At 40.9% G+C, this 14,714-nt stretch overlaps 3 protein-coding genes across 3 annotated transcripts; all 3 read right to left on the reverse strand.

Annotated features, from left to right (window-relative positions):
- Window positions 1-592: 592 nt before the first annotated feature.
- On the reverse strand, window positions 593-3,128 carry mtg2 (mitochondrial ribosome-associated GTPase 2). Its single transcript, XM_080031187.1, has 6 exons — window positions 2,665-3,128; window positions 2,093-2,240; window positions 1,748-1,863; window positions 1,428-1,646; window positions 1,192-1,330; window positions 593-1,025 (listed from the first exon to the last, which is right to left on the reverse strand). Exons 1-6 carry the CDS (start codon window positions 2,899-2,901, stop codon window positions 631-633), a joined length of 1,254 nt encoding a protein of 417 aa, XP_079887313.1. The 5' UTR covers window positions 2,902-3,128; the 3' UTR covers window positions 593-630.
- A 2,403-nt stretch (window positions 3,129-5,531) lies between these two features.
- LOC307252712 (calcium-responsive transactivator-like) lies at window positions 5,532-10,758 on the reverse strand (the record flags this gene model as incomplete). The annotated part of the gene is made up of 9 exons (XM_080030464.1): window positions 5,532-5,646; window positions 5,896-6,023; window positions 6,118-6,219; window positions 6,360-6,449; window positions 7,600-7,764; window positions 9,298-9,430; window positions 9,733-9,817; window positions 9,936-10,012; window positions 10,690-10,758. The coding sequence occupies 9 exons, from the start codon at window positions 10,756-10,758 to the stop codon at window positions 5,620-5,622; spliced, it is 876 nt and encodes a 291-aa protein (XP_079886590.1). The 3' UTR covers window positions 5,532-5,619.
- Window positions 10,759-12,023: 1,265 nt separating this feature from the next.
- lsm14b (LSM family member 14B) lies at window positions 12,024-14,637 on the reverse strand (the record flags this gene model as incomplete). The annotated part of the gene is made up of 8 exons (XM_080030715.1): window positions 12,024-12,177; window positions 12,289-12,424; window positions 13,094-13,255; window positions 13,372-13,476; window positions 13,652-13,846; window positions 13,976-14,105; window positions 14,211-14,374; window positions 14,517-14,637. 8 exons carry the CDS (start codon window positions 14,635-14,637, stop codon window positions 12,024-12,026), a joined length of 1,167 nt encoding a protein of 388 aa, XP_079886841.1.
- Between the last annotated feature and the right edge of the window lie 77 nt (window positions 14,638-14,714).

A 14,714-nucleotide genomic window follows, 5' to 3' on the forward strand; every position in this document is an offset into this window, starting at 1 on the left:
TTCAGACAGAGACAGAGATAGAGAGAGGTCTATATGTTGTGTGTTACTTTGCCATTTCTACGAAGCAATTAGATGAGGGCCATCACAACCCCATCAATGTAAAACTGAGGAAGCTAACAAAAAGGCTGCATTCGTAATGTAACCATAGATAGTATATAATAGAATGTAACCCAATGTATTCAAAATTGTGTGACACATGCCCTCTGCTGGTTCATTAAGGAATTGTGTTTACACTCATTGAATGATGAGTTGTTTCCACAGTCAGTCAGTCCCCACACGTTTTGATGTTGACTTTTAGTTTACCAATGCTCATCCTCGGTGTCTATGCACTGACTATTCAACTATTTATTTATTTTTAAACAAACTGACCCTAGACAAATATGTGTTCATCATAAATCTAGGCATAACACATTCATAAACTAGATTAAAGGTTTCTAGGAGTCAGAAAAAATAATCCTTCAGTGCATTGAGCAATATGCTGCAGTGCAGACATTAAATACAATAAGACAAACACTGAAATCATTTTGTTTACACATTCATTAAACAATTTAAATACATTCATCTTCTAGTAAAAAATACATATATAGGAAACACCAGTAGAGTAAGCGGAGATCTTCTTTTTTTTTTTTACTACCACCTAGAGGGTTTGTGTTCCCCACTGTTGTCCCCTTGGAGGTATCCATCATACAGCTCTCTGAGGTGGAGGATGAGCTCCTCCGTGTTCTGTCCTGTGAGAGCCGAAACAGGGATGACCCGCACGGTGACAAGGCTCTGCAGAGTCTCCAGCTTCTCCCGGGCCTCGGGCAGGTCCATCTTGTTGGCTACGATGGCCTGAGGCCGCTGGGAAAGGCCCGGCTCATACTGCTCCAGTTCATAACGCAAGTGCTGCAGCTGGCTCCAGGGCTCCGGAGCAGACAGGTCCAGCACAAAGAGGAGGAAACGACAGCGGTCTATGTGGCGCAGAAAAGAGATTCCCAGGCCTCGATTGAGATGGGCCCCTCGAATGATGCCCGGGATGTCAGCAACTACACAGAACAAGAGGAAAAAATATGTTATGCTGGGGGGGAAAAAAATAATACTAATAATAATAATCCAGCCTGAGGTCCTTTTAAAACTGTATCAAAATGTTGAAAAAACAATAAAGAATAATAATTCTATAATTTATTCATGTTTTTTCTTAAAATACACTACCTGCCACTTGCTCATGATCCCTGTACTTGACTATTCCTACATGTGGATTGAGTGTTGTGAACGGGTAGGCAGCCACAGCAGGCCTGGCATTGGAGATGGCTCTCAACAATGATGATTTCCCAGCATTTGGAAAACCCACCTTATTGGAACAAAGGACAAAGTCAGTTCATTCAATTTTTTTTGTTGAAAAGTAACATGCCAGTGCTCTTTCCAAACATGAGTATCATTTTTCTCACCAGTCCAGCGTGGGCCATGGTGCGGAGCTCTAGCTGAAGGGCCCTCTCCTGGCCCTCCATACCTGTGGTTGCAGTCATTGGGGCACGGTTCTCATTGGACAGAAAGAATCGATTCCCCTTCCCACCGGCCCCTCCAAATACAGCTAGATACTCCTGGCCGTGCTCAGAAAGGTCCACCACTGTATTTCCCTGTTCCTTCACCACGGTGCCTAGTGGTACCTTTGAAATGGAAACACATCAAAATGCAGGGTTAGGAATAGGTTGATTCTAGATACATGGCAAATGTTACATGTGATAAATAATCCAATGCATGGGCTTACATTTATATAGGTTGGGCTGCCATTCCTGCCATAACAGTTCTTGTTGCCCCCCGATAGCCCATCCTCTCCTTTGTACACTGGAACAACTTGTGCCAACGATTTGACAAACCGGTCAGCTGAAAGTATGCAAAAAATAAATATTAATGAAATGTTTAGGCATGGTGTAGAATGGTGAAATATCTGCAGATGATTGTGTTGACATGTCACTTATTAAAAGCCAAGGAAACGTCCATTCCTTAATGTTAACATAATGTATATATGGTATCTAAAGACAGGATGGGGAAACAGCAGAATACACATGGGAAACAGACTAGTGTCATCACAAATTCCTTGAGCCAAACTTACCCTTGATAATGATGCTCCCTCCATCACCACCATTCCCTCCATCCGGTCCGCCCCACTCTTTTCGGGGCTCACTGTGAAAGCTGCAGACCCCTTTACCACCTGAGCCAGCCAGCAGCTTCACCCGGCGATGGTCCACAAAGTGACGAGTCTATGGGCCAAATCCAAAATCAGGTCAATAACAACACGAGACATAGGGTGGTTATAACAACACAAATAAAATCAAAGGCCTAAACAAAATCTACTATTGGAAGACCAGCTGCATTTTGTAGTTGATTTGTTTTTTACATGGCTATGTAAAAAAAAGAAAATGGCTATGGATTCGTTTTGAGTTACTAAGGAGACATGCAAATGACCCAACTACATTTGTGTTTGTTTTTTGAAGAAAAAAAACTTGAAGGGTATTATCATTTTTTTTAAATTTACGTTATGGAAAGAGAGACACACCACATGATTAAACTAGTGGAGTGACTCCTTCCTGTTTGTTTTAGATGCTCAAGCAAAACCAAAGATATATAGGTCAGTGTGAATAGCACTATGTTGTGTACAGTACACCTAGTGGTTCCAGTACATACCAGCTTCTTTTCAGACAGCTCTTTCTTCTGTGGGGTTCCTCGGGCTTTGGCGCACGACGTGCATGAGGTGCTGACATCTCTAGTGACTTTCCACCTCCACGCTGCTGATACTGGAGAGCAACTGTGACTGAACAAGCGCAACCCGTTTCCTCTAACCTCTTGTCCGAATATGTATCCTAAAACTACGTCCGGAAAAGGCCACCGAGGGCTTTTAACCCTCGACAACCTCGCCAACATTGTCACGTTAAACAGAGAAACATTAGTTTGGATTCTTACGTAGCTAACGGCGGTTTGACAATGTCACCTGGACCGTTGTCCTTCGCGTACAATAGTAGCAGTAAACAAATAGAGAATCCGTCCGGTGAGGTAATCAATAAACAGCTGATAATGCTATTCACGAGCTGCTTTATAACATGGCAATAACATTTAAACTCCTACTCCATGCTTGCATTGCTCGAGCAGTCTTCAATGACAACTACGGAACCCTGGAAGGGACAGTTTACACGGTATCACTTTGCTGAGAGCATTTTGTTCCTCTGGCGCCATCTGCTGTGCTGGAATGTGTGTGAAGACACCAGGGGCAGCAAGAGGAAAACATTTTAATACAAAATAAAAGCTGTTGCCAACAGCTCCAATAATTTTTTTTTTCGAGTTGAGATAACTTGTTTACTTGTCTTTATAAATAATTTGAATTTAACCCCTGTATTCTGTAGGCTACTGCTATAGTGCCTTTGATAAAAGACTGAACATGAAAACCTGTAACAGATGCTGAAAACAATTCACCTACCTACTGTCTGTAGTTAGTTACTTAAATAATAATTACGCCATTGTGTTTTTATTGATGTGTTACTTATAAAATTTCCTTCATGAACACACTAAAACATAGAAAAGGTGAACGTCAGTTTATTTTTATATAACAAACAGTAACAAAAGACAGCAGAAAATCTAAGGCATGCAGTCTTTCATAGATCAGCTAAGTAAATCACATACATTTTTTGATTATGCACACCAAACTCTATCTCGTTGTCTCACACTCCCTCTTTTTCTCTGAAAACAAGCACACAAACACACACACACACACACACACACACACACGCTCGCACATACAAAACATGCGCACACAAGACATACTTATACAATAATACACACTACATACAACTGTGAGGGGGGGAGGAATCACCCGCCGTACATACTAAAATAAAACACTGCTACACATTTGAGTATAAAAGAAGCATGTGATTGTCTCTATTGAGTGGTTCAGTTTGTTTTAGCTGTTTGACAGCCAGGTATCTGTCTTTTCTTGATTAACCCTACAGAATGACTGCAAATACTATTTGTCCCATCTGAGATAGCTTGAGTTACTGAAGATATTTACTCCAAAAGAAAAACAGTTCTCTGACTTATTTTCAATAAATAAACAATATACTGTATGTAGATGGATAGACATATGTGAAATAAGGCAAGTGTGCTTGTACATGCATTTCTATAAGAAACCTGCCATACTTTATCCATACCTTTACACTTATCTTATTTTTAACTGTGATTTCTTTATCTAATGCAAAATATGATGATGAGCTGTATGTTTGTGATGAAAGACATACATTCAGACATGACATATACAGCTCCGGAAAAAATTAAGAGACCAGTCTGGATTTTTCTTAAATCTTCATCTCTACATTACTTAATGGAAATGCTCTTAATGACAAAAAAGTAATTGGAATTTGGTAGAAATGTTGTCAGTAGCTTGTATTATAAAACCAAAATGTTCATTCTATTTAAACAGATACCTATAAATAGTAAAACGAGAGACACTGAACATTTGGAGTGGTCTCTTAATTTTTTCTGGAGCTGTAGGTTGAAACCTGCAACATAACATTTAATAACATTAGATAAACCAGCAATAGTCCTTGTCATTATTGTAAATGAAGAAACTGCAAATAATGAGATAACAGTGCGAGTACACCATAGGAACCAGCCTCAACATGACTTAGTGTGTTGCACTTATTGAACTAGAGCTGCTGTTCTGTTCCTGTGTTGCTTTGGCTTTTTGAGGATCAATTTGTAAACACAGCCTGAATTGCACACAAAATGTCAAAAAATAAATACACTGTCATTTCAAAATAAAGTGCAGACAAAGTGGCGATGTGTTTCTTATGCAAAATCTTTACTGAATGGCATCAGTAAAGTAGTATAACCCCTCTTGACTCTGCACAATACAGTAGAGATATGTCTGTGCAGATTGCTGCCACTGAAAATATAGTTTAAAAAATACTACCACATGTATGATTATCATGAACAATGATACAGACTTTTAAGTGGATCAGTCAGCTATCTATTGTCTCTATTATCTCCGGACTGTAAGATATGTAGAGAGTGAAAACACATACTGTTATACCACACAGCAACACATCACAGTTTGACTTACACAGACAACCCTCGCTGACCAAGGCAGGTTAAAGGACCAACGTTCTTCACCTTCATAAAATTAATTTAGCTTATCGTAAGATATAGCAGTGTCTCAACTAAATTAAAGCAAGAGCTGGACCATATTCTCTTTGATAAATATCAAGGAATATTTCTCTCAAGGCTAATTTGCTTTTTATAGCCAAAGCCTCACAAACCACGGACTTGCTCTGTGCACCAACAAAAAAGATGGAAAAAAAAGAGGCTTGTAAAAATGAAATAAACATTTAAAGCAAGCGATAGGATAAGGTCAACTCAAGTGAAATGCAAAGGCAATAAAGAGAGAATGATACAGGATACTTTACTGCTCCTTTTTAGCACTCTATTGGTTCATATGAAAAGGTCTACATTAAGTGTCTTGACTAGATAGTTAATTATAAGTTAGAATGATTATTAATGAGGATACTAAATCTGATGCAGGCCAGATATTCTACTCCACAGCTGTGCCAGGGCATCACTGTCTCCTTTTCTTCCAACAGACAATGCGGCACCTTATTGCTGATAATTTCCATACTGACCCTGCAATGTAAAAGGATTTACACAAATAGATCAGGTTGTATTGAATACAATTAAAGGCATAACATCTTATGGTTGTGTAATTTAATAACTATTGACTAGTGAATTTGTTTCAAATAAGCCTTTAGTAGATATACAGTATATATTTATTATATATTTCCCTATATTTTAAATGGGTTCAAGTCAGTGTGTTGCAAAGCCAGTTTCAGAGAATCTGAGAAATGTGAGAAAATAGGACCCAACTTGAAATACCTGTTCATAGGCATAGGCCCTCTGTGTCTGTGCTCCATGTCCTCCCTGGGAGGGGCGGTACGACCCGTACTGTTGGCTTTGACCCTGCTGATACTGAGAATACTGGGAGGATCCACCCTGGCCAGGACCTATAGCAGAACACACACTCAGTTAATTTTTTTGTGTGTGTGTATGTGTGTGTTGTGGGAATGCCCCAAGAAAGGTTGTATGGTTGTATCTAACCGTATCCCTGTGCCTGTCCGCTGTATCCTTGTTGGGAGGAATACTGCTGTTGGCCAGAGCCCTGCTGATACTGGGCCTGCTGTTGACCGAACTGAGAGTTACCTGGAGGTATATACACACACACGTCAGCTATTCATATGAGGTACCACTTTACGATTGCTTTTATTGGACATTGCGGTTGGGAAGATACAGGAACATATATCTGAAACAAGGTTAAAAGTGACAAAATGAGTGACTGGTACCTCCTTCATAGTAATGCTGTGAAGATTCATCAAAGGACCTGTCGTAGCCTTGCTCACCATATGACTGTTGATAAGCGTAGTCCCCTTGACCTGTTGGGATACGATTAAACACATGCCAAAACTTTGTGCAAAGGCAAAACCCACACAATTGTAATTCACAATTTAAGCCCTAAAAGTCATCATACATGTGCAATGACAAAATTACAAGCAAAAACCGCTCTATCGAGGCTTCTCACTTCTATATCATGCACAAAGAAACACCTTGGAGAGAGTTGACACTTCCTCCTCCTTACGCACTGCTTTAACAAGTTCTAAAATCTGAAATTTCGGCACACCAAAAGCTGGTGAATTTGAGACTGACAGGGCAGTGCCAGGCCAGTTCCTTTGGCAATTTTGGGAACCTAAAGGTCTGTGTGCTTATGTTTGTATTGCAAATGTCAGAATAACTATACACTTCGATCTGCAGAAACTTCGGACTCCACTCTTTCCCTTTTGCTTTCAATTTCATCTAACAAAGTCTGAAAAACACCAATAGAACATAAATTCTCTGGAAAATGAATTAAGTAGCCAAAAAACCATCTGATCTATTTAAAAAAAACTATTGACACCAAGGTTTCCCAAAATGGAGATGAGATGTGCCAAACAGAATATGTTTTTCTTAACTTCTGCAACAATAAAGAGACCAGCCGGCCATGCATGGATGACAATGTACTAAGGTGATTGAGGACTTAAAACCATACCCTGTTATCCTGGAAACAGTTCCCTATCCTTTTTTATATCTGAGTTACTATGTGCCTAGTCTTCACCCTTCAAAAGACCTAATGGGACAGGGTGAAGCTATTATTAGGAACATGCTGACACAGCTCGAGTTAAGTGATTTACAGAGACAGAAAACCTAATGTGACACAAGTGATACATCTCCAGTCTGCTTCTCAAAGTTGCAGGAACTGGGCTCGACTCATTTGCAGCCTTTCTCCCTCTCACTTTATGATCTTTGAAGGCAAAAAAAACACCACGCAGGCACTAATACCTCAGCAGCAGACTCAGCATTCCCACCTGGACACTCACTTGATGTGTAATGAATCTAGAATATATGAGAGTTTCACTTTTTGAATGAAACTACAGAAAAATTTACTTTTCCTTGATATTCAAATATTTTTAGATGCACCTAAAAACAACACACACAAATTCATTGAGCCCAATGCTGCAAACAAAAGCATGACGAAGTCTTGCCACCTACCTTGCTGTGAGGAGCGGTAGGATCCCATGGGCCTCTGAGACATCATACCGTTGCCTTGACTACCCTGACCCATCATGCCCATGGCCTGCTGTCCCTGATAGTGTTGGCCTCCAGCTTGGGCTGAGGAATAGTGAGGTGTGACAGACTGTTGATGCATCAGGGTGACTGCGGGGGGGTGGGGTGGGGGGGGGGGGGGGGGAGAGATTGTGGCATACATTATGATGCACAGACACTTTCCAAGCATGTACCAGCTTTAACTGGCATGCACAGCATTCTCAGAACTGAAACTGGCCAAAAAGTGGTCTCGAGATGCTGCTCTGAAGTATGAATGCAAACAAAGAGGGCAGAATCTCAGGGTGAGGTGTCAGAGGTTATGAGAGGTAAGGCCTGGAGCAGAAGGGAAGAAGGGTATCTCCAACAAACTGAATGTGTTTGGTTATTTCCATGCCTACACAGGACTGGGATGGAATTTACAGATTGAGTGCAGCAGATATGCATGTGAGCAAATGTTTTAAGCATGATCATGTTGTGAACACACTCAAAAGGTATTTCTGAATTGATCCAACTCTTAACCGTATGGTTTCTACCTTGGCCTGAATACTTGAAAGTTATACCCAAATCCTAAAATAAAATAAAATTAAGCAAAGTTGCAAAGTTGATGACAATGAAGTCCTAAATGTTTTGATGTGATAAATATATAGGCCTTCCACAACAAATGGACCAATGACTGATGATTAAGCCCTACCTGGCTCACCTCGGTTAGACTGCATGTTGAGGTTGCTGTGGGAGGAGGATAAGGATGTGGAGGTAGAAGTGTGGCTGTAGTCGTGGCTGCTGGCTGGCAGACTGAGGGATGCGGAGGGAATAGCCGACTGCACCTGACCAGACTGCTGCTGCTGCATGGGGGCATGGCTGGGGCCTGATGACACACGCACAGTCAGAGCAGCACAGCACACTTTCCTATGCGGTGGTGCCAAAGCACAATAGTCATGGACCCACATTCAGTTCATCTTCACAGGAAGCATGCACGGTTGCGGAAGGAGTAAAGGTGGTGTCAGTGATTCCTTGAGTTGTTGTCAAAATCACTTTGTCAAAATCAGTTAATACCTCGATCTACTACTTGTCTCTGTCTGTGAGCTGAAAAAAAAATCTGGTGTTCACAGCTTAGACTCTGTAAACAGGTATGTAAACAAAGGGTATGTGAACAAAAGTTGCCCGGCGTAGCGACACGCGTGTTTACAGAGAATAGGCTATATATGTACACTGGATTTCTTTATCTACACACGCAGTACGTAGCCTACAGGTAGTCGATCGGGCGGAGATATTCACTGATTTTGACAAAAAGGGATTTTGACAACAAGCATTCTCCAGAATCGCAGGATCCACCTTTGAGTAACTAACGGGTGCGATGTGGGTACAAACAAATTCATTAAAGACAAAACAAAAAGTGGCAAATCTGACCGCCAAACCATTAGCTGAACGTTTTACCAAAGATACACACAGGCATGAGACAATACAAAGACATTGTGTGCACACATGCAGTAGAGCGAGGATCAGACGAGCATTCAAGACATAGGGGACGGACAATGAGATGGATCGGTATACGTTCACACACCAAGTCTGTTTAAAAAAAAAATTGTGAAGAATATAGTTCATGTGTGTCAGTGTCTGTAAAATAAACGTTTGTTCAAATCTCACCGTTGCTCATCTGGCTCTGCATCATTGATGTGGAGGTCAGCCCTGCTGCCATGTTGTCGTTGAGGTTGCTCGGAACATGTCCTGCAGTCTGGCCCATCCCTCCAGGACCCATGGACATGTTGGGAGTGGGAGGCTAGAAAGTGAAAAATATATTTAAAAAAGAAATTAAAACAATGAGTAAAAGACAATGCATATAGTTGCTACATAATATTGAGTTCTATATTGTCAAATGACATGAAAAAGTAAATGTTTACTTCATTGCCAAATAAAATGAACATAGTTGATTCAATTAATGTGTTTTCTCAAAATAGATCTGAATATAATTGGAATATTGATATACAAAAATGTATGAAAATAATGAAAGTGATGGAATTGCCGGAGCCTGATGAATCTGAAGAGTATGGGACCTTTACTGTTACTTCATGAGGGACTCACTGCAGGTAGGAGAGACTGCATGTTCTGATTCGAATCTGCCATTGTGGCCAAGAAGACAAGATTTCTGTGCAGGATCTGCTGATATCTGGCGAAGAGGGGAAATCAAACATAGCTTTACTTGGTTTTCCTTCATATGACATTTACAAGGAATCAGTTGGGAATAATACAAATTGAAAAAACTATTTAAAAAAACACACACTTACTGTGTGCATTCAGCGGGTTTCCCTTTGCTTTGGTGATCCATTATACATTGTATCAAATGATGATTTTCATCCAGCATCTTTGGGAGACAACATATCAACTTCAGTTCAAACACAGCGTCTCATTCTCAAGTCCCACTGTACTGTAAATTATCCACTAAAGATAATTGGTGAGATCATAATGGTGCCAAATTAAGCAGCCGCTTCTCACGGTCTTTATGTAGGCTAGGTCTTCGTTTGAAAGTGCCTGTCTTTTGGCAAGTGCGTTTATATTGCTCAGTTTCTCTCCACCTTCACTACCATGCTTTTCTCAGTGGATGATTGATACGTGTGTGCAACAAAATAAACATTTAAACTTAACGAGACGCGCTCTGACAATGTCATTTAATAGGCCAACTAATAAAGCCGGGCAAAGGTGTTCTGCTTTGAAAATCGGTCCCAATAGTTAACGCTGATCTATGTTCTCATATAGGCTTCGAATGAAAAATTAATCATTGGTCAGTTTAAAGAAGCGATGATAACAGCATGACAATAAGGAGTGCTTGTGTGCGGTGCCGGTGCGGTCGTGCACAGCACCGTCATGGACATGGCTTTGTTTGGTTGACACCTTCAAATGAGTTGAGCCGTTTAAAATACTAGTTGCCATTTCTTCTGACAGGCTATATCCATGCTACACCTTCAATGCACTAGCGGCCGATCGCACACTCCCAGACTGGACTATCTATCACAAACGCCTCGACCCACCAAGAGCTTTTACCTTCTGTATGGTTTGCTGTGTCACCTCCCCTTTACTCCTGGGGCGCGCCGAGGAAAATGCCACCGACATTTGTTCATATGTGAAATAAAAGCGCTTCTTTTATTCTAATATTTATCATCATGATCGCAGCCCTCCATTTGGCTACATAGTTTGTCCATTGCTATGGAATAGGGGGTATTGACAAAGCCATCTCGACGTCAGCAAGGAAGGAAAAAAATCGGAAACAGTGCAATTCTCTGAAAAGTAATCAACAAATGTGGGTGTACTTGTTTATCATCCGCGTTCCAATGTTCACACTGGTAATACAATGTGACACGGTAAGAGGAAGCGCCTCTCCCTCCGTTTTTGGTATAACCCAGACAGTGAGTAGCCCACCACTTTCCCCTCACAGACTGGCTCCCATGAATCAAAGGATATCCAATCAGTCAACGCTCCTCGGTGGGCCATAGCCCCCAGGAGCAATTATGAAGACTGGTTGGAGATTTTATTTTTAGCACCTTGAAAAAGAAATCATTTGAATGCCCCCATTATGACACCATGGGTTTAATTTCCATAATTCACATTGAGTAGCCAAAACACATGTTGAGTGCGAGACAAGAAATAGAATATTTGGCTATAGGCATAAATATAAAAGGGGGAATTACTTCCCATACAAAAAAAAACTGTTATTGTCCCAAAATACAGATCATAAGGCATTTAGATAGCCAATCTAAGAGTACCCGTTTAAAAGGGCAAACTATATGTCAACAAAATAATGCGAGGTAACTTCAGAGAGTAGCGACATGTGCAATTGTTTATTTACATAAGTCTCACTTGTTGCTTCAGCATGGCAGTGTGAAGCAATGCACAAGTTTGATCATTTAAATTCAAGCTCATTTCATGTTGATAATATCAATAATTTACAACACTTGTTAATGAAATAAATGTACAAATTATGATGAGTACTCTTAAGAGGCAAAGCCAAATACTTCATGAATCACCATTTAATCACTAATTTCCCATTAGTTGAAAAAAAAACACCTCTTATGAGAAACATTTGGAGGGGGACAAAATACATTGTCATTTAGTAAGCCAAGAATCATCACTTTGGAAAGACAGATGAACCAGGGGAGAAGCAGCCACACACACCATTTTTCCAAATGATGAATATTGAAAATGGGGCTAAAAGGACTAATAAAACAATATTATGAGGTAGGACAACTGCCTCAGAGAAAGAAAAAAAATATCATCCTTCATACAGTGTAAAGGACTCCTCTTGCTTAACGTGATGGGTAACAGTCCCATTTGCTACAATGAAAACATTTCAATTGGGGACTGTATTGCTATAGTGACCTTTACATCTGTCCAGTTCTGTAAGACAGATTCTGAGCAGTTCCCCGTCCCCGTCGTCCAGTATAGCCACCACCTCTGAAGCCTCGACCTCTCAGGAAGCGTCCAGGGACCCCGAAGGTCTCCAGGTTGCGCTTCCGTTCCTCTGCCCATGTTAGTCTGAAACCATTGGTTGACAAAATAAATAAATACATGGAGGCACAGGCCTGTAGAACTTCATACCAGGAGAAATGTTTTAATAATGAAGATAGTAAAAGGCCACTAGTTTACCTGAACTTCTTATCAGATGAGATGTTGTCAAAGAAAGACTTTGCTTTGTTGTAGTAGCAGTTTGGTCCAAAAGGATTATACTCTGCAACCAAGTTTAATTCCTCTTTATCTTTCTCCTCGACCCCAGAGTCTACAACTGTTGACAGAAACATGTACTGTTGGCGCTCTGAAAAGGATATGCTATATTCACCATCTTAATTGCTTCACTCTATAATGAAAATCACATACTGGGCATTAGCAAAGCTTTTGAAGTCTCACTTGAGTTTCTTGATTTCAAGTTTTTAAAGCTATAGTGTGTAACTTATGTCGCCCCCATGAGGAATTCTTAGTAACTACAGCAACACCTTTGCCACATCTACATGACGTAAAACATCTGTGATCCCGCATGGATTTATTCCTTCTGCTGTATGTCCAGGTCATCTCTTAGCAGTAGAATCAACAACTGATACACTTCTTTGGGGCTACTTGGGGATTGTATGAGCTCCTGTGCCAGTGCCGTACTGAGAAATACAGACGGAGTTTTGTGGAGCTGAAATTCAAGCTTAATCAAAATTGTGTCAACTCATTTGGCAATGGCTTGAATGTAACACATTAATTTATATGTAAAAGTTACGCACCATAGCTTTAACAAGCAAACACCAGTGCAAAAATGGAAACAAATTTCTGCATGCGTGTATGGGAAAGACAGAACGTATAATACATACAGGTATATAATGCCTATGTGGTCTTTCAGGGATTGAAATTCAGTGTGGAAGAAGTAAAACGCAGTGGTGCATGTGGAGTGCACTGGAGCCGATTAACTAACCTTTCGCGGTCATCCTGTCCTTCACCTCCCTCTCCAGCTCCTCCTTAATAAACTGTGCATTTGCAGAATCAAAATCAAAGTCAGTGTCAAACTTCAGTATGGCAGAAGGAACAGTAGCCACGATCAGCTGGCCTCTGCTGCGGTTACTACGCCTCCGAAATCCTAAGATTCATTTTAAAGAAGGAAAAATGAAACGTATTAAAATTTAACAGGATATTCTTTTGATAAGCATACAGAATATTTCTCAGTATTAACAAACTTGTATGTTCCACAATTACCTTGTCTTCTCCTGGGTGGTGGTGGCTTGTTTTCATAATTCTGCCGACGAGTTTCCTGCTGAGCATAGGGCGTACCCGGGCCTGAGCCTGACTTCACTTTAATAACTGAAAAAATATTTTTATTTATACACACAAACACTTGAATATTTGAAATACACTCTCAAATGTTTAACTCCCTTAACAGAGCTATCCAGTTTTCTCAAAACAATCCAAGCAAATCATTTTTGAATTAGTGGACATAGTATTTTTTGCATTCCATCTATCCATCTTATTTTCTTACTGGTGTTTTCAGTGCCCCTTCTGGTCGGGAGAAAAACCTCTCCTCTGGTCCTCTGGGGCCTCCTTTTCTCCCAGCGCTGCTCCTGCTCCCACTCCCGCTCCTGCGTTTCATTTAAATCTCTCCTCTGCCACGATCTTTCCACATTGAGGGTTTGAACAGCCTTTTCCACCATGGGGCCCCTTCTAACTTGTAAGCCTGGAAGTACAGGCCCTTGCATGAGAAACACCACAGTACCAAATACCACAGTGTGTTGACAACCTAGTTAAAAATACTCTGCAACATTAAGGGGTGTATGGTCCGTTTACAAGAAATACATTGACTTACCGAGGCCAAGAGCTGCAGCATACTGTTGATTAAGCAGAGAGCTGGCAGCGAGCTGGTTGTAAGCGGGCATCCTAAGGGGGCTAAATGGTCCTCGACCTGAGTAGACCCCTGAAGGACCTGCACTGGATGACTGAACAAAAGTCCTCCAAACAATTCAACACACATTATCTGGATCTTCATGTGCAATGTCAAACTTTAAGTAATCTACTCAGGTGCAAGCCATGCTGTTGTTCACCTGTACTATTGCAGGATCCGGGGGTAGGCAATGGTGAGATCTTTGAGGTTCGCACAGTGTGATATCCTTAATATCACTTCCCCGGAAAGTGATGTACTCATAGACATCATCTTTGGGTGGTGTCGGCCTGTCAGTGGGTCGTCCCTCCGTTCCAAAACACCTGACTAGTTTAAAGAAAATGTTTGGTTAAGCTAAGAAAGTGACAGTTGTGTTCTGCTCTCTTTATCTGCAACTAATTCAAGCAAAAGGCAACTCGCTGTTGCACATGCTGACAGGCTTCTGAACATATAGGCCCAAACCACTTACCTTTTGCCAGCACTACAGTGGAGTTCACTTTATCAACTGTGTACAAAATCCCCTCATAACGATTTTGTGCTTTTGAAAGTAACCCAATTTGACAGCCAAGATACAGCTTTGATGAACTCATGGCTAAAGAACCTTACGACTAGGACAACTATACTTTTTCCAAATGAGCTCACTCCAAGTCCCAGCATTCAAGACGGG

This window comes from Ammodytes marinus (genome assembly GCF_949987685.1).
Source record: "Ammodytes marinus genome assembly, chromosome: 7".
In the NCBI taxonomy this organism is placed as follows: Eukaryota; Metazoa; Chordata; class Actinopteri; order Uranoscopiformes; family Ammodytidae; genus Ammodytes; species Ammodytes marinus.

Excerpts from the sequence above, each read along its gene's own strand:
- mtg2 (XM_080031187.1), bottom strand. The coding sequence starts at position 2,901 with ATGTTGGCGAGGTTGTCGAGGGTTAAAAGCCCTCGGTGGCCTTTTCCG. Across the intron at positions 2,241-2,664 it reads AGCTGTCTGAAAAGAAGCTG|ACTCGTCACTTTGTGGACCA; the intron begins GTATGTACTGGA and ends TTTGGCCCATAG. Across the intron at positions 1,331-1,427 it reads CCATGGCCCACGCTGGACTG|GTGGGTTTTCCAAATGCTGG; the intron begins GTGAGAAAAATG and ends TGTTCCAATAAG.